The 18,616-nt window shown below is 38.9% G+C and overlaps 1 protein-coding gene across 5 annotated transcripts in view; it reads right to left on the bottom strand.

The window, feature by feature from the left end:
• The window catches only part of LOC135198166 (host cell factor 2-like), a 167,723-nt gene that overhangs the window by 15,829 nt on the left and 133,278 nt on the right, over positions 1-18,616 (bottom strand). For 3 of the 5 annotated variants that reach the window (XM_064225674.1, XM_064225678.1, XM_064225675.1), the window contains 3 exons: positions 16,596-17,270; positions 16,006-16,434; positions 15,431-15,623 (listed from right to left, as the gene is read on the bottom strand). In XM_064225674.1, coding sequence (XP_064081744.1) covers positions 15,431-15,623; positions 16,006-16,434; positions 16,596-17,270 — 1,297 coding nt within the window. The remainder of the gene's footprint in view (positions 1-15,430; positions 15,624-16,005; positions 16,435-16,595; positions 17,271-18,616) is intronic. The other 2 variants (XM_064225676.1, XM_064225677.1) reach the window with 1 other exon arrangement.

Genomic DNA, 18,616 nt, shown 5'->3' with positions numbered 1-18,616 from the left:
GTAAAATCTGGTTGAAGAGGTATCCCGGTAGTGAATGAGTTGCGAGTAAAGTTAATGAGTGATGTGCAGAAGGAAGTGGCATATGCGGAGGAACAAGGTGGGCAAGGAGAAATGTTGCATGAATTGTTGTCAGCAGTAGCTGAGTTGTTTGGAATAAAAGTGTTGTTGTATTTTGGATGGGACAGACCAGTTGAATATCGAGGAAGGGTGAGTACAGGTACTGAACGTGGGGTTTTGATTATTCAGTGCGGGGAATGTGTTTGTAATTGGTCGATTACAAAAAGGGACTGTGAAGGGGATCTGAGTCAGAATTGTGGAAATGGGGAATTTACTGAGGATCAATGTGATGAGGAGGATCGTGATGTGAATAACCAGGTGGACGTGGTAGTGAATATGTGTATGCATGGGACTCGAGGGAAAATGGTGACGTTTGTCCAAGTAAATGATAGTGAGTACTACTGTAGTTTGGTTGACACAGGGGCACAAGTTTCCTTGGTGAGTGGGTCAGTGGTGAGTGAACTTGAGAGATGTGATTGGGAAGTGAAAAGGCAGTCTACAAGTGTGAGAATACATGGGTTGGGACAAGGAAGTGTTTTAGTGTGGGAAGAGGTACGGTTAAAGGTTAGGTTGGGAGATCTTGAAGTAATGCATAACTTTACAGTTACAGAGGAAAATGATATGCCATCTTACTTTTTAATAGGGATAGATTTTTTTGAGGATCCACGATATAGACGTGGAATTCTTAGAAAGGGGGGGCAGACAAGTAGCTAGGATTCAAGATGGTAATGTATTTGTAGCAAACTTTGTGGCTATGATTGATATTGCTAAGAGTGAGAATGATCGGTTGAGTGAGGAAGAGATTGAGGAAATGCAAAATAAGTGCCTGGAGATAAGTGTGTTGCGACAATGTGTTTTGGGAGGAGTGCGTGTGGAAGACTGGCCATATGAGTTGGATGTATATAAGAGGGTTGCCAAATGTTTTGTGGTGTGCAAAAAACATAGTGTACTTTTTGCATCAGGAAGGGGTTATGACAGGGAAGTGTATGTGCCGGTGTTCTCTGTTGAGTCGGCTGTGAGTATGTGTTTGTTGGTGCATGATCGGTTTGGGCATATGGGGAAAAATAAGTTGTGGGAATGCATGAGAGAGAGATTGTATGCCCCTGGGTTGAATAAGATTTGTGTGGATGTGGCTGTCCCGTGTGAAGACTGTCAGAGGGGAAAGTATCAGTGTGTGCATGGAAGTCCACCTGTGTTGCAATTGCAGATGAAAGAGCCGTTTGAAATGCTTGTGATTGATTGTGTTTCTTTGCCTAGGACTGCGAGAGGACACGTGGGGATGATTGTAATGGTGGATCACATGAGTAAATTGGCCTAAGTGGTTCCCATCAAAGATAAGAGGAGTGAAACACTTGCACAAATGGTGGGTCAAGTGATGTTGCCCAAGTGTGTGTAAGCCAGCAAAAATGTTGAGTGATAATGGACCTGAGTTTGTGGGATGGGAATTTGAAGAAATGTTGAAGGAATGGGGTATTGTGCATGTGTATTCTACTCCGTATATGCCCAGTGAGAATGGGTTGGCTGAAAGGACTGTTAGGACGATGACCGAGATTTTGCGAATGATGAGTAAGGGCAACAAGGATTGGGATATGCATGTAGGATGTGCAGTTGGGTATATAATGCCACACTGCAGAAGAGTATATGTATGTCTCCTTATAAATATGTGTTGAATTTTGAAAGGATTGTCAGACCGCGGTTGGGTCTGTCAGGTGATCGGGATTTGTGGAAGAAAGCGAGTGAAAGGTTTGAGAGTTTTAAGTTTGGGGATAAGGTGTTGAAAGAGGTGGTTGAGATGGGAAGAATGAAGGTGAATAAAGTAAGGGAGAAATATGAAGGGCCTTTTGAGATTTTGGAAGTGGGACCGAGTGGATTGAGTTATGTTTTGGGGAAATTGCGAGTAGGTGGGGGAATGGATGAGGTTAGGGCACACCATAACCAGCTCCGCAAGTGGAGGGAAGTACCACAGTAAGTTCGGGAGAATGCAATGAGTGAGTGGTTGAGGGTGAATAAGTATGAGCCGACTGTCGGTGAACAAATTGGTCTGTGAGATCGACAGTTGGTGTTGGTTGAGTATGGAAGAAAACAGAAGAGTGTGGAGAGAGGAAGTAGAAGGGAAGAGCGTGAACGGCATGGTAATGGGGTTGGTGGTAGGGTGCAAATGGTTGATAAAGCGTGTGCTACGGATGACTTTGGGGGAATGAATGATACTTGTAGTGTATGTGGGTTTGAGTTGACAGGGACAAATAAGACTTCAGTGAGAAGGAAACTGAGTAGTGAGGAGGTGGTTGATAGGATGGATAAGTCTTTGCGGGAGTTTGACAGAAGTATGGATGAACTGAGTGGTTTGGTGGCCGAAATAGGGGAGATGTTGGAACCAGAGTTAGAAGACATCGGTGAAGTAGTGAATGGAATTTGGGAGGATGGTAGTGAAGGAGATAATGGGAGTTTGAAAGAATGTGGTTTGGAAGAAGTGAATGGCGATGTAACTGAAAGAGTGTATGATGGTCCTCAAACAAGATCCAGGGGGCCTGCATCTGAGCATCCTTGGGTGTTGTGAAAGGCAATTTAGTGTGGATGTTGTGAGTGTAAGATGTGTCAAATGTAATGGGGGAGGTAATATGGAGGAGTAATGATAGTTTATATTTGACAACAGCTCCAAAGGTTGTGAGAGAGAGAGAGAGAGAGAGATTGGTGGAAGAATGAATGGGAGTGGTTAAATGGCGGTCGGAAGCATGTCTGTTGTGGCGCTCTGTAGGGAGTCAGTGGAAGTCTGTTACGAGAGTCTCGTAAGGAGTGAGGAGGCGTCTGGTGAAGTTAGTGTTGGTTTTGGCAGCAGTTATCCTTTGGTGTTATTTGATAGATTTTTGGGGTGGTGCAGTTGTTGTGCGTGTGTCTGTCTGGTTGTGGTGAGGTTGAAGAGGTTTGTGGTGCATTTTTAGTGTTTGTGAGTGGTGGTTGGGGCAGTGTTGGTTTTAGCGGGTTGTTGTGCTGGGGGAAGTCGTGCGGTTGTCGTGTTCTTTCAGGCTGTTGGTGTTCGTCTGCAGTGATTTGTCGGGTTATTGAGTTTTTGTGGAGTTGTGGGTCTCGGGTGGTTGGTTTGTGTTTGGTTGTCGGCGGTGGTTGTGTGTCGGCTAGCCTATAGCCTATATCCAGTGGACAGCACAGCCTAGCCCTGAGTATCAGAAGCCAGAGGTGAGTACCTGTTTGTTTTTTTTGTTCTGTATGTAGGTATGGGTCAATTGTCCTGCTGAATTTTGTAGTGTTTAGAGGAAAGTGTGATTGAGGGTGGGTTTGGTAGCCAGACAGGTTAAGTTTATGTGGGGGAGATTTGCTGCTTTCTCATAAGCTTGTGATCCCGCCACACCGTGTTTCATGATTTATCATAGAAGAATGGTTCCCAAGTACTTCACTGTAAAGGAACCAACCTATTGACTAACTATAACTACTTGGGTAAAAGAAGAAGCATTTGGTCAATATTCTCATAGGAACAATCCAGCTTGTAAACTTCTTGTATACAAATGATAAAATAAAGGAATTCTTCCTAACTGGAAAAGTCTGAAGTCTTGGGTCAGCACAAACTGTCAATTCCCACAATGCACTGTCTAAAGTCTTGGGTCAGCACAAACTGTCAATTCCCACAATGCACTGTATGTGGTTAAACTGGATGAATCCATGGATTTGTTATGAGGTACGCAAACGGAGGCGACAGCAGGTGACTAGCTGTCACCTCTTTCACTGCTCTTTGAACGTAAACAACAACGTTGCCCATCTCATTAAGTATTGTGTGGTTCTCAAGGACGGCAAGCATTGCGTGCACTGTAAAACTAGACCCTACGACTGTCCTTGTTCTCATGGGAGCCAATTGTCATAGTCTTTATGGCTGCCAAAGTTCCTACGACTGGCATAGTTCTTACAGCCGCCATAGTTCTTAAGGCCCTCATATTCTCATGGCCTATCACTGGCCCGTAGAAAATAGTCTAGAAATCAGTTAACTGATCTTGGTGGTGTTATTCGACCTTAAAATGGCAACCGTCATTCTTCTAGGCGGAGCTAATAACTAATGCCTGAGCTTTTGTCTTTGGAGGAATGTGACAGTCCCAGCTCAAAGCCGAAGAAATAAATCTTCTCCTCTTGGCATGGGGATCTGCTACGAAGTCCCTTATCCCAACGTTTAACTGGAACACGCACAAGCATCATCAAATCCTCCAGCAGTAGCTTGGCCTACAAGAAAGCACAAGGTCAAGACGATGATGACACGCCTTATCATCTTGTGTCTTATCAATTTCTCTTCTAAAACTTTCAACTTCTCCACATAAGTGCATGCTACTGAATCTGAAAGTGTAGTTATATTCATCGACACCAAAGATGAGAGGGTGGAAGGAGTACTCTGTTGTGACATCATCACGCTTGATGGAAAGTGGAAGGATGTTGGTGGTATTCTTACATGCACGACAAAAGAGACCCAAATTGCTGCGGCACTATGTTTTACAAGGATCTAACAGTCCCTGATTCTCTAAGCGCCCCTGGAGAAATAGAATTCTTTCAAAGCGCTCTTAAATAACCACCCAGATCGTTCTCAGTCTCTCTCACAGCTGAATAGACGAAGCTTCCAACTGTTCATCATTCAACTTGTTCAACGTCTACAACTACCTCTTGTGCTTTCTTATAATAGGGATGTGACAGACTAGGCTCGAAGATGAAGAAAATATTCTTTTCCTCTTGCCACATGGATCAGCCACAAAGTCCCTTATTCTCCAATGTTTGATTAGAGAACACACTGGTGTCAGCTTCACCGAAGCTTGTGTTGACACTGAAATGGTAGAAGAACAAGAGAAAGAAAAAGGCTTGCATCTTTTCTTCTTGAAAGTTTATTTCTTCTTCTAATGCTTGCAATTTCTCCAAAAACATTTGTGTCAACGAATCAGAAAGGCGGGCTGCTGTTGTTATTCCTCTAGGCACAGTAATACTTAACCCAGAATGCTGCTGCGTTGTACTATCTGTGTCTCTACAGATGTCGTAGTATTCAACCACATAAAAGAGAAGATCAGGGGTAGAAGGGACATCCATAGTGAGAAGTATTGGAGGGAAGCGCAACATCGTATAGAAAGCCAACAGCCCATCTAGAGTGGTACTCCTGATAGGCCTAATGCCACCTGCACACCCACTATCAACTGTGCCTCCGTAACTGGAACAAAGACCAAGGTGATGTTGAACACCCCCTCCCCACGGGGAAAGGAGCAAAATTAGTCAAATTTACCTCCCAAAGCCCCTCCTGATGCATCCAAAGACAAATCCATAGATGAAGCAGATGGGGTATGTGAAATACCAAGTACCGGTGGCGAAGCAACTGGATCAGCCTCATGTGCGGCAAAACCACAGGAGGTGAAGTCGATACACCATCTTTAGATGGTGTCTATCTCATCCATCTGCTGCGCTGCCCTTACTCATTGACCCTTACTGGACTGGTAAATGTATCGATATGCAGCTCCTCAGGTTGGGTAAACTCTGAGGTCGGCCAATTTACAAAAAAACACATCAATGGCAAGAGGAAGATATGCAAATGTACATGGTGAAAGAAAAAAGATAAGAAAATTTTCCCTACCTTCCATGAGAAATTGAAAATGACTGTTTATAACCCCTTGTGAGGCCTCTTTTAAAAAACAATCGTAAATTTTACCAACTTATGTTTTTTCTAATAAATAAATGTTTATTTTATCTTGTAAAATTATAATTACTGCTCACACAATATCAAAACAGATCAGAAATAAAAGCAGTGACAAATTCTTAGCATATTTGTTGAAAAATATTTACATAAATTTACCAAGAACAAAGATTCAGTAACTTTTTTTACTTTTACATGTTTTTTTTTATATTCATTTGCAATTTTCTTTGTAAAATTACATTTACAACTGACATACTATCGTAAAAGACAAGAACAAAAACAACAGCAACTCCTTGGTATATTTACGAACAAATTTACAAAAAGATGTCATGTGAGAGAGACGCAGAACACTTCCCTCTCAAGTGAGAAAAAAAAATTTTTTGACAGAGGAAAAACTTATTTTTGGTAGCTGTTGTGAGTCCTCAAAGACTAATCTCAAGGTCCCTAGAGGGGCTCCTTAAGATAGACAAGCCAATTTCAAAAAATTCTTTCCTAATCGGTCTTGGCCAGCACAGTGCATGCTAACACTGACAGAATATAGGACTCAAGACAAGAGAGTAGATTCAAATCCCATACCTTACCTGTGGATGAGGCAACAACGCCCTGCATGTTGGCCATCTATTGTGGCAACAACGCACTCCACAGTACTCATCCAAGTCCCATGCCTTTTCATCAGTGAAAGTGGGTGGGTTTGAGGACTCACAGCTGCTTCGCTTTCAAAAAATAGGTTTTTCCTGTCAAAACCTATTTTTTGACAGCACAGCTGCTATTCATCCTCAAAGCCTACAAAAGAAATTGGCAAGTCTTACAAAAGAAATTCACAAGTGACAAAATGGCTTATTCTCCTAAAATTCAATCCCAACAACCCAGATAAAATTTTGGGCAAGGTTAAGCTACAAATTACAAACCACATTCTTTATTCCAGATACCCATAGGGTTTGGCAACAAAGGACGTGAAACTCAACACGAACTTACAAGATATAGTTCGAAAGTGACTCACCTAAATAAAGACGACTCCTGATTTTCTTCCATAGCACCTTTGTGGTCAGGACTTGTCATACCACCTATTGATACACAGTGTACATAGTTGAATTTGTTCGAGCTCATAACAATAATGTTTTAGGAATATTTTGTTTCTGATGACCACCTAGTACGCTCAGAGACTTCTTCAAAAGCAACATTCCTAAAGAAAGCTAACAAAGTACTCACCTTCCAGATATCATGAGACTTAGGAGTGGGGGTCTGCCTTTCTGGGCTCAGCCGTGTCGCTCCGTGAAATGTGTCCTCTTTAGCACTATTTCTAGTAAAATATTGCTATAATACCAGAGAACTGCTAAATTGGACATGTCAGAAGTCTCTGACTCGCTCACCTAAATGCCTTTTTAGTAATGGACACAATTTATTCTCAGCCCATGTAGAAAGGATGGATTGTTTGTGGTAGGGTGTAGGAAAGTCAGACCCCTGGGATGTTTTGTCTGACAAAATGAGTTCCCTTATCAGAAAAGCCGAGTGTCTCTTTAAAGGGTTCTCATTCTTAGCCAGGAATCATGGACCATGGAACAATAATAATAACAGCTGTATGATTTGTTTGTTTGTATGGCATTTTAACGTTGCATGGAACCAGTGGTTATTCAGCAATGGGACCAATAGCTTTACGTGACTTCCAAACCACGTCAAGAGTGAACTTCTATCACCAGAAATACACATCTCTTGACCCCTCAATGGAATGCCCGAGAATTGAACTTGCAGCCACCAAGGTGGCAGGCCAAGATCAAACCAACCACGCCACTGAGGCGCTTTAGTTAGCTGTATGAGTGATGTAGCGTTGCCCCATCTAGGACAGCCAAGTTCACAAAGTTAAAAAGACTGTCTTTTGCAGCATACAAGTTGTAGTTGTAGTATTGGGCCCACTGAATTGAGGGACTGACACAAGTCTAAGCACCTTATTCAGGGACCAGGTAACGGAAAGCCTTGCAGAAATAGGTTTTGCAATACAAAAGACCAGAGAAGGGAAGTAACAATTTCCATGATAGAAACAATCCCAAATTCATACAAGGGTTCTGACAATGCTGCCTTGTATGCCATGATTGTTGTAACAGCAAGGCACTTTGTCTTCAAAAAGGCATATAGGAAAATGTAGAAGTGTTTCAACAGAGATCTCAATGGGCTCTCAGTATGGATACAATCTAATCATACTTTCCATATGGACTGGTATTGTCAGAGATATGATGTTCGTAGTTTCTGCACTAGGTACTAGGCAATGTTGGGTGAATCATTTTCACAGTAGACAAGATTTTAAAAATCCACACGTGAAGGTCTTAGCTTAGAAGGGAGGATGCATAAACAGCTTTCCCTCCTACTGTCTGGGATACTACAGCGGATGGTAATGGAATTGAATTCTTCGCCCACTGTTGGAGCAATAGGTTTCATCTACTGAAGTAATAAGTTTGTTTAAAACCTTTGAAGTCTGGGATAATGGAGGAAAGAGGTTATCATCCTCCAGCTGTTTGCCTTATAAAGAATGCATCTCTTGGTACTGCTTGATTGTTTACGATCGGAGACACATACACTGGAAGTTGGTGGTTCTTGCAAGTGACAAACAGGTCCACTTCCGGAAGCAGAAGCATGCTGGCAATTACAAGTACTCCTCATTTAAAATTTTACAGATATCCTTTTCTCCTTCTATTACTTCTAGTCTTTCATTCAACTGTTCTGCTGCCCTTCCATTAGCCATACCTACACTCCTTTCTCCTTCTCTGTAGCTTGTGTATACCTTACTTTCTAGTCCTTAAATGTTTTTTATTTTATTTTAGTTGATTCTTGCACCTCTCCATTCCACCAACACTTTTCTCCTCTTGACTTTCCATATCCGCTGGGTCTTCCCACCAGTTCCTCTGATTCCCCCACACATATTTCTCTCATGTCTCCCCAGATATTTTCCACTCTGTTACCCTGTCCAACTTCTACATTCCCCCTTTCCAGCCGTCTCTCTCAGTCATCCTAAATTGCTCCTCCTTTTCTCCTTCAAGTTCCCAAATCTTAATTCTAGATCTCCTCTTTCTCTTTTTGGGTTTCCTCCCTCATTTTTAAATCCATCACTATCACCAATGTTGTTTAAAACACTTCTCCCAAGATCACTTTGCAATTTGTCATATTGCTTTCGTCGGCTCCTCTAACCAGGATGTAATCTATTTGGCTTTACACTCCTCCACTTTCCTTGCTGTATAGTATTTAACAGTTGCAAAACTCTTAATAATTTATTCAAACTATGATGCATAGCAAGAGGGGGAAAAAATTAAGAGAATTGTACATAATTGTTACATGGGCTCTGGGGTTTTGTAAAGCCGATACTACAGTGTCTTCAGTCCTTAATGGATTTACCATACTAACTAACAATAACTGACTTACTGATCTTTTGAGAATGTAGCTCTAACAATGCTGCTTCATAAGGCTTATGATTCCAGTGTTTTGTGCCACTGTGAGAGTGATGGTTCACCACTTCTGACTTTAAAAATCATGCAAATTCTGAGCTCTTCAAGAATCTGAATCTAAGCTACTTAAAACAGTACATGAATCTGATCTAAGCTTCTGGATACAGTACAGTCTGATGCCGAGTTATCTGCTGTATTTGGTTTCCATAACCCAAAACAGATTGAACAATAGGCTTATACAAATAACATCACAGCTCAAAAGTAAGCTCCCCAAATTGTGTAGCAGCAGCAGTTTAGAACACATTTTAACTTTTGGCTTTTATATATGCAACATGTTCCAGTTCAAATACATATCTAAAATTAAATCCAACAATCTTATAGTTTGAGAAGTTTGTATCGTTTATCATTTGTAGTTCAATATCGCAATCCTTTTTCCAACTGATATGGCGAAGAAAACTATTCCTTTTAATTTTTTCTTGAGAAAATAGGAGGCCTTCTAACAAAGCTTTGGTATTTATTTTCATGATGGCAATATAAAAAATATAAATTAGAGTGTAGAATTACATAGTCTTCCACAAATAAGATGCTTAAATTCAAATTCTTGTGATATGTAATGTTAATAATAGCTAACAAAATTCATTTCAGATGTAACTGTTTTCCAATTTATGATCGTCTGTGTTATCTATTTACACATGGAAAAGGTTATCAATTATAAATTTTTTTTTTGTCAGGGGCAAGTCATTCAAATCCATGTCCAATGTGGCCTTCAAAGAGACATAATGGGTTGGGTGCAGACCTAATTTTCCAAGATCCACTACAAGTTTGGGAAACTGTCTGCTTGCTAATATCGTGAGTCTTCTCTTACAGTTTTTTCTTGACAACTTTCCTTCCACTGGAAATAGTGAAGAGAGTACGTATTTTTGTTTTTTCTACTTATGTCACCAAGTTGTCCATCCCTGTCATAAAGGGTTATAGATCAATATTGGCCTTGGTTTCAAACATAAATATGGATCTACTTTGATAATTATAGTCTATTTCATTCCATCTGTCCACTCATTAACCCTTAAACGCCTAATGGACGTATTTTACGTCAACATTTTTTTACTCTTGGGTTCCGACCAGACGTAATTTACGTTGACATACAAAAGTTTTTTTAAAAATTCGCGGAAAAATACTTATAGCCTTACCAGCCGAAAACTTTTGAATCAGGCGCCTTGGGGGATACTGGGAGTTCACGGATCAAGGTGTTGTTTTGTTTACAATCGTTACACAGGCGCGCAAGCGCGAATTTCTTTCTTATCGCACTAAAAAGTATCAGTGACACATCTCTGAAATTATTTAGTCACTTTGACATAATTTTTGCACCATTTTTAATTAGCCGTTACATGAAGTATTATATAAGAAAATGTGCGCAATTTCATGTAGAATACAACAAAAAAATACTCATGATTTTGGCTTTTATCAATTTTGAAATATTTTCATATACATAACAATAAGTGCCAAAATTTCAACCTTCGGTCAAATTTGACACTAACAAAATGGTCGAAAAATGCAATTTTAAGCTAAAACTCTTATATTCTAGTAATATTCAATCATTTACCTTCATTTTGCAACATATTGGAAGTCTCTAGCACAATTTTTCGATTTATGGTGAATTTATGAAAAAAACTTTTTTCTTATGTCCGCGCAGTAACTCTTCCGAAAAAATCTCACGTGCGATTGTTGTAATGTTTGCACCATTTTAAAGTAGCCGTTACATAGTTTTATATATTGACATGTGTGCAATTTCATGTACAATACAACTAAAAACAACCCATGGCTGTAGCTTTTATCAGTTTTGAAATATTTTCATATAAATAACAATAAGTGCCAAAATTTCAACCTTCGGTCAACTAGTAACATTCAATCATTTACCTTAATTTTGCAACAAATTGGAAGTCTCTAACACAATATTTCAATTTATGGTGAATTTATGGAGAGAAGAGAGAGAGAGGAGAGAGAAAAAAAAAAAAAAAAAAAAAATCCTGACGTCCGCGCGGTACTCTTCCGAAAAAATCATACGGGTGATTGGCCGTAATGTTTACACCATTTTAAATTAGCCGTTACATAAAGTTTTATATATAAAAATGTGTGCAATTTCATGTAGAATACAACAATACATAATTGAAGTTTGTAGCTTTTCTCATTTTCGAAATATTTGCATATAAATCACGATAAATAGAAAAAAAAAACCACGTTCGGTCAACTTTGACTATCAAAATGGTCAAAAAACGTAATTGTAAGGTAAAACTCTTAGTCTAGTAATATTCAGTCATTTATCTTTATTTTGAAACAAATTCGAAGTCTTTAGCACAATATTTAGATTTATGGTGAATTTTTAAAAAACTATGCTTCCCTCCGCCGCAAATCTCCGAAATGCGTACGTCGCATTATCATAATATTTGCCCAGTTTCATATTAGGCGTTTCATAGAGTTTTATATATGCAAATGTGCGCAATTTTATGTAGAATACAACAAAAAATAATTAAAGGTTGTAGCTTTTCCCATTTTTGAAATATTTTCATATAAAAAAATATATAAAAAAATTACACATTCGGTCAAATTTAACTTCCGAAAAGGTCGAAAACTGCAATTGTAAGCTAAAACTCTTACAGTATAGTAATATTCAATCATTTATCTTCATTTTGAAACAAATTGGAAGTCTCTAGAACAATATTTAAATTTATGGTGAATTTTTAAAAAAAACATTGTTACTTCCGGGCATTACGAATTCATGCATCATTTTGTGATAATATTTTCTCTGTGTTGCTTTGATCGCTTTACAATGTGTTATATACCAAAATGATCGCAATTTAGTGTACAATACAACGAAAAAAATTAACTTGTTAGCTTTAACCGTTTTGCTCATAGCTTGATTTGAATACAATTATATATGAAATTTTGTTTTCGCACTATCATATATCGCATTATTTATATATGATAATATTTTTTTCATTTCTGATGGTTGCATACTAAACTTCAGGCAATGACAAAAAAAGGAGCCAAAAATGAACTCTTAATCTTGAAAATTAAGCACGCTGTGATTTTTTGAAAAAAATATTTTTTCTGCTTCGGCACTCACTCCGAGACCCCCTCGGCACACGGGAGACGATTTTTATTATACCCCTTAGGCGTTAAAGGGTTAACATAAAATTTTTAACCAATTTGTATTTTTCATAACTAACAAACCTGAGGTCTTAACATTAGGATAATACTAGTGCCAAGCTGAAAACCGGTAGAATAAAAAAAAAAAAAAAACTTGTGAGATCCAGGGACTATTGGCAGCTATACCAGGTCACAGGGTATTGTAGTTCCCAGAATGCCCTTGGCGTCCCATGACCTATCAGTTAGTCTTCCAACCCAGTTTAGACTGTTAGAGGGGTTGTTAGAGGTGGGCCTTATCTGTTAAGACCTCAGGTTTGTTAGTTATGAAAAATACAAATTGGTTAAAAATTTCATTTGTTCATATACGAAACAAACCGTCGGTCTTAACATTAGGATAGCCTTACTTATTGGTGGGAGGACTGATGATCTTCCCAGAAAAACTGGTCCGGTGCAAAACTGCAGGAAGGTTGTGGACTCCAGTGCTCCTTGGATTTCTTAACAGGTGGCGACATCCCTCTCGTAGGCTGGGCATGTCTCTTCAAAGGACGCAACACTAAATCACTCCACACTTTTCACCTCGACACAGGCAACTGCAATTCCCGAGTCGGACGACAACTGCGCGTCACTGATATCTACGCCCTTCCAGCAGCGTTTCCTGGGCACTCACGAGAGTCTGCAACTGACCGTGGGTAAACTCCCCCAGTCTCCCTTCGACCTCCGGTATGTCTTCTCCCAGGAGCTGGGGAGCAGGACAGGGACCTTCGTCTAGAACAGGGGGAACGGACAGCCGCCTCCTCGGACACGACACTGACATTTGGCCTAACACTGGCCTTTTCACTTGACTTCTCTATGAATGCACGAAACGACATACCTAAATCCATAATGGATTTTGCCAAGAACTCAAATTTCTTGTCCATCTTGGACTCTAACAAGGAAATGGTGTTGGGATTGGAAACATGGGATACCTGGTCTGGAGTAATTGGTACTGAAGTTGGAGGACTATCAATAGGTGAAATATTCGATAAAAGTGGAGAAGATAGTGACGGTTTGTTTGCCTCTAAAGGCATGGGAGTTGTCTCTACTCTAGTTTTACCATCCGCTCTAAGAGCTACTTTCCTTTTCCTATCTTTGTCCATCTTATCCAAATGAGCTTGAAAAGTCTTCCAACCTTGTTCATCTAAACTACGGCACTCATCACAAGTTAATTCCTTGCTAGAGCACTGACCCCTACATTTAACACATTTGGAGTGCGGATCGTAACATAGTTTAGCTAATCTAGTTTTCCAGCCACTGATGCAAAACCTAACTGAAGAAGAACTAGCATCAGAAGTCTTCATAATAACTTGTTAATAACTAGGCAGCTAACTGATGAAGCAAAAAAGCCAACCAAGAAATTGTACATCATCAAAAAGAAAAAATCCACAATGGTGACGAAAGTTGACTGCAACAACAAACCACCGGTGTTACCCCTTGGCCAGCAGAAAACGAATTGAAGTCTAATGCTCAGCAGTACCAGGTATTCCCGAAAGTGGGCGGGATCTGTATCACCTACACAAACAATGGCAGCGCTGCTACCGCCACCAGGAATTTGAATTTTTGACTGCCAGGTAAGAAAGTGTACAGCTAATGTAATTGTTTGGTAAGTCACTTATGTGAAAATTGTGGTTCCTAGAAAATATTTGATGCTTCCTTTTGAGCTTGCTACTGCCACACTTTGTCAACGAAGGTTGGATAATACTACTGGCAATGCTATTCTAACTTTTTACCACTGTTTAGGATGAAGAATGAATAAGTGTAAAACATTTACCAAATCTGTTTTAGTCTCTAACCTTGTTGATCTAGTAAGAGACAAAAGTGAAGCTTTGCAATCTCTTGCTACAGCTCTAGAAAGGAGCACAATTACTAGATGTGCTGTAATTAAATTATTTTGTGGCACTAAGAAACCAAGACTTTCTATATATCAAACATAGCAATCTATTATTTAACTAAAGAACTGAAGCTGCTATCACAAACTTGAAGGATGAACATCTGCTTTTAATTAATGTAAAAGCTGCAGCTACACTTTTATAATTTATCCAGATTTTATGTTTCATTGATGTAATGAATGCTGCTCGGTGGAGGTGCAATTCAGCAGCAAGAAATCACCTTTCACATACTGCAAATTGTATCTTGGGTCCTTCACTTGCTGCAGCTTGAACCTAAAGGCAGTCACTGCTTTCTTTAAATCCAGGTTTATTTTGATCTTTGGAGCATACAAAGGCACTGACTATATGTTGTTATTATCATTATTATTATAGAGGATTAGTTTATCCAGACCTCTGAGCCTCATCAAGACTATGAGCAGCATAACTTCTCAGAGAGAGATTTTTGGTTTTGTTGGCAATTTTAATGGTATAATTGAAACCCAGGGCACAGAGTATTGCATTTCATACTGAAAAGTGAGGTTCTTAATATATAATTGTTACTTGTAGCTAGCATAGCTCTGATTGTACCATAAGCGCTGATGAAGGACTCTCAACAGAGGCATTAAGTAGTTCTGAAACACTCCTTATCAGACAAAGAGTTTCATAAGGATGGTGTTCCGTCACTTTTTCCACTTGCTTGTCATGTTTGACTGATAAACTCACTAGCTTCCATCCACATCATCTAGGTGAATATTTGGTAAGTTTTATTGATATATGAATTTTCATAATAAAATTATCTTCATGCTTACCATAAATTCATAAACCCTCCAAAGAAAAGAATGACTGTAAAACTGGAAACTCACTTGAGCTACATGCAAGTGAGAAGATAGGATACAGACAGCCTACTAACCCAACCAGGTATAAATACAATTCTTTCTTTGCCAAGTCAGTAAGCTTACAGCTGGATGTTTGGTAAGTATTGAAATAATTTCACTTTGAAAATTCCTATACAATAATATATTAACAATTTTCTCAATATATGAAGTAGCAAGATCACTTAAAATAAAGATAAGTGATCACTAAATCAGTTACAGTAATATAATGATGTGGATTACCAACGAAATTTATGCCAACAAAAAGTTTCTTAAATAGCTAAACACAGTGAAATTAAGAATCAGCAAACTAGTAAACATTCCAAAACTAAGAATAAGACTACAATCAAATTAACTTACCTTGTAACCATCTCACTTGTGTAGCAGGACCATAACCTTTGTCATTCCTTGCTGCTATTCTAAATATAATGGCAGGTTTGTTTGTGGTGTCAATATGAGCTGCTGCCAGCTGTGTATTTAAAACTGTACACTGATTGATGGCGCCACAATATACACGCATGAATGCCAAGTGAGCACCACCACTGCCAGTCTCCTGTAACACAATTTGTCCAATATTATTCACACACTATTTTGTAATCATTAATTACTTAATTTCAATTATCAAGACAATATAAATACAAGGGAAGCTAACTATAAATATACTATGAATGCCAAGAAAATTATAAGGTAAATACAATACAGTAACTGAAAATGCATTTGAGGTTTGTAGTTTATTTCTATGGTTTTGAAAAGTTAACAAAGGTCATAATTTGAACAAAGAAGATTAAAACAATTCATTGATCAGCTAGTTCTGGCAATAATAGCCTTTCGTGATGCTGACAAAGAAACCAAAAACCTAAGGTTTTTGGGTTCTATTTGTCAGTGTCACTAAAGTGCTCATTTTTAAATGAGAAATAATCTTTAAGTTTTCTTACTTTCCCCACCTGCTGCTGGGTAGCTGCATTTCTGATGGCCAAGTATACTGAATATTCTACGATGTCTCCAGCTGCATTCTGAGGTGGCTCCCAAGATAAATGTGCTCCTTCAGAGGATTTTGAAATTTTGATAGCCGATGGAGCACCAGGGTAACCTGGTAGACATGTCTTAAAGGCAGACACTTCACTCCAAGCCCCTCTGCCACAAGCATTGATTCCTGCAACTCTAAATTTATAAGCAGTACCTGGCTGTAGCTTGACCTCTATGCCACTTGCTTTCCTTTCAGTGACTTCACCTTCAGCATCAGTGTAAGATTCATTCTTATGGGAATCGCTTTCACTAGGTAAATAATAGGCCTGTACAGTACACACAGTCCCTCTTATTATTCCCACATCGTACCACTCGGTCTCTGGCTTCTTTAGTTCACCCTGTACAGAGATTTATACAAATCAAAATTATTCCTGGTTGAAGATATTAATATGAAAATTATTCATACCCATCTGATTTACTTACTTTCTAACCTAACATATTTTCTAAAACCATTCTAGTACCACTTAACTCTAAAATGCTATAATAGAAAATCACTTACTGGTTCTTGCTTAATGCCATTTGCTAGAGTAGTAGTTGTATCTTCCGTCTTTATGGCTGTTGTTGTACTCATGGAGGAATTAATAGCTGCAGATGCCAAGGTAGCTAAAGGATCTGTGGTCTCCCCACCATCACCACTTGAAGTAGTTGCATTATTGTTCTCTCCAGTATTTTCTGTTGTATCCATTGGCTCTTGCTTAATTGTACTTTCCCCATTGTCATTTGAGGCTGTGCTAGTTCCTTCAACTTTCTTTACTTCGGTATCTTCCATTACTTCTGTATTTACGTTAGATTTTGTAGCTTCAGAAGATGGCGTACCTTCCACAATTTGTCCTTCTGACAAGTTTTGTGCTGAACTACTGGCTGCATCATTCTGGTCTTGTTGGGAAGATGAGGCTACTGCAGCAGTCTGCTCAGTCTGCTCACCCTCCCCTGTTGGCATAATAAGGCCAGCTTCTGCTGCCAAGGCTGCTAATGCAGCATCCGAGGTCACAGGTCCATCTCCAGAACCAGTGATTGAAGTGGAAGGCTGATTTGCAGATGATGTAGTTGTGCAACTCGAAGTTGCAGTTGAATTTGCACTGTTACTTGCTTGCGAAGTCACCAGAGTTACAGTTTTCTGGCCACCTGCAGTTGTTACTTGTACTGTTACAGGTTTACCTCCAATAGTCAATGCCTGCAAAAAACAATCTTCATAAGGAAGTACCACTGAACTTCGAGTTCCATACTTTATTTTATAATAACCTTCCATGATAATTTTATCAATCTTACAGAGTAATTAACTTAAATGTAAGGAATCCAAAACAGAGAAAGAGACATGAGGTTCTCCAACATACTTTACTGTGGAATACCTTTTAAAAAAATAACTTTAAATATAATAAACCACAAAAGAAGAAACTGATTTAGTCAAATGTCCACTCAATTTATCAAATAAAGCCTGAAAAAATATGACAACTTGGAAAAAAAAAAAGGATGAATGCCAACTTAAATCCCACAAAATTAGTCAATAGCCTATACCATTATTATAATTTCTTGGACTAAATAAACCTAATTGTTAATCTAGTACATTTGGTGAAGCATGGAACCAAGGACACTTGAAAATTCTGAAAATTGGTTAATAATTATATTTTATATTCACTATTGTTAAAAGGAATCTGCTTTATATGAGAAGTAAAAAGGTAAAGTTAAAGAAGTTAGGACAGTGCAGTGGGAAATGAGAAGCGTAAAAGGCAGAAAGCCCAGCAGGCGCCAAAGGGCACAAAAACCTGAAAAATTACCCCTAGTGACCTGTGCAAGGCAAAGTGGTCCCCTCTACAGTAACCTAGTCTCTTGAAATATTCATAGTTCATATGCATAAATGAATTAGGAACAGATATGCCACACAGGGTGCCAAAAAATAAAAAATAAAAATAAATAATATGTATAATAAACTTGAAACACACCCATTACACTTAGGCTATTTGACACATTCTCTGAAATGACAAATTTGTAACTAATTTGTATTTTTCATAACTAACAAACCTGAGGTCTTAACATTAGGATTTACTAGCGCCAGGCTGGAAACCGGTAGAATTAAAATTAAACTTGTGCGATCCAGGGACTATTGGCATCTACCTGGTCACGGGGTATGTATTACCCAGAATGCCCTTGGCATCCTGTGACCCACCAATTATCTTTCTACCACCTTTAAGATAGGACGTGTTTACTGTCTATCTGTTTAAAGCCAGTTTAAGTTTGCCCGTTTTTATCCATTTCACTTTCAATTTTTCTTATTAATTCTCTTTCTCTGAGTGTGTTCAGTGTGATTTAACACATTTTCTTTCTAAAGGTAGAGGACAGGCAGAGCATCAGCCTTCAGGTCATCATCAGTTCTCAAATTGATACACAAGGACATCGTGGAGTTGTCATTTTTGTCGAGTCAAGCTAAAGAACTGACCAAACCCCTGACCTTTGGAGATAGGTCAGACTTAAGTTGTGGAAGAACTGATTGGGGAAATGCAATCTTTTCTAACTTGGCCCAAA

This window comes from Macrobrachium nipponense, chromosome 21 (genome assembly GCF_015104395.2).
Source record: "Macrobrachium nipponense isolate FS-2020 chromosome 21, ASM1510439v2, whole genome shotgun sequence".
NCBI lineage: Eukaryota > Metazoa > Arthropoda > Malacostraca > Decapoda > Palaemonidae > Macrobrachium > Macrobrachium nipponense.
Note: the sequence above shows the minus strand (reverse complement) of the source record. Positions and strands in the feature narration are given on the sequence as shown.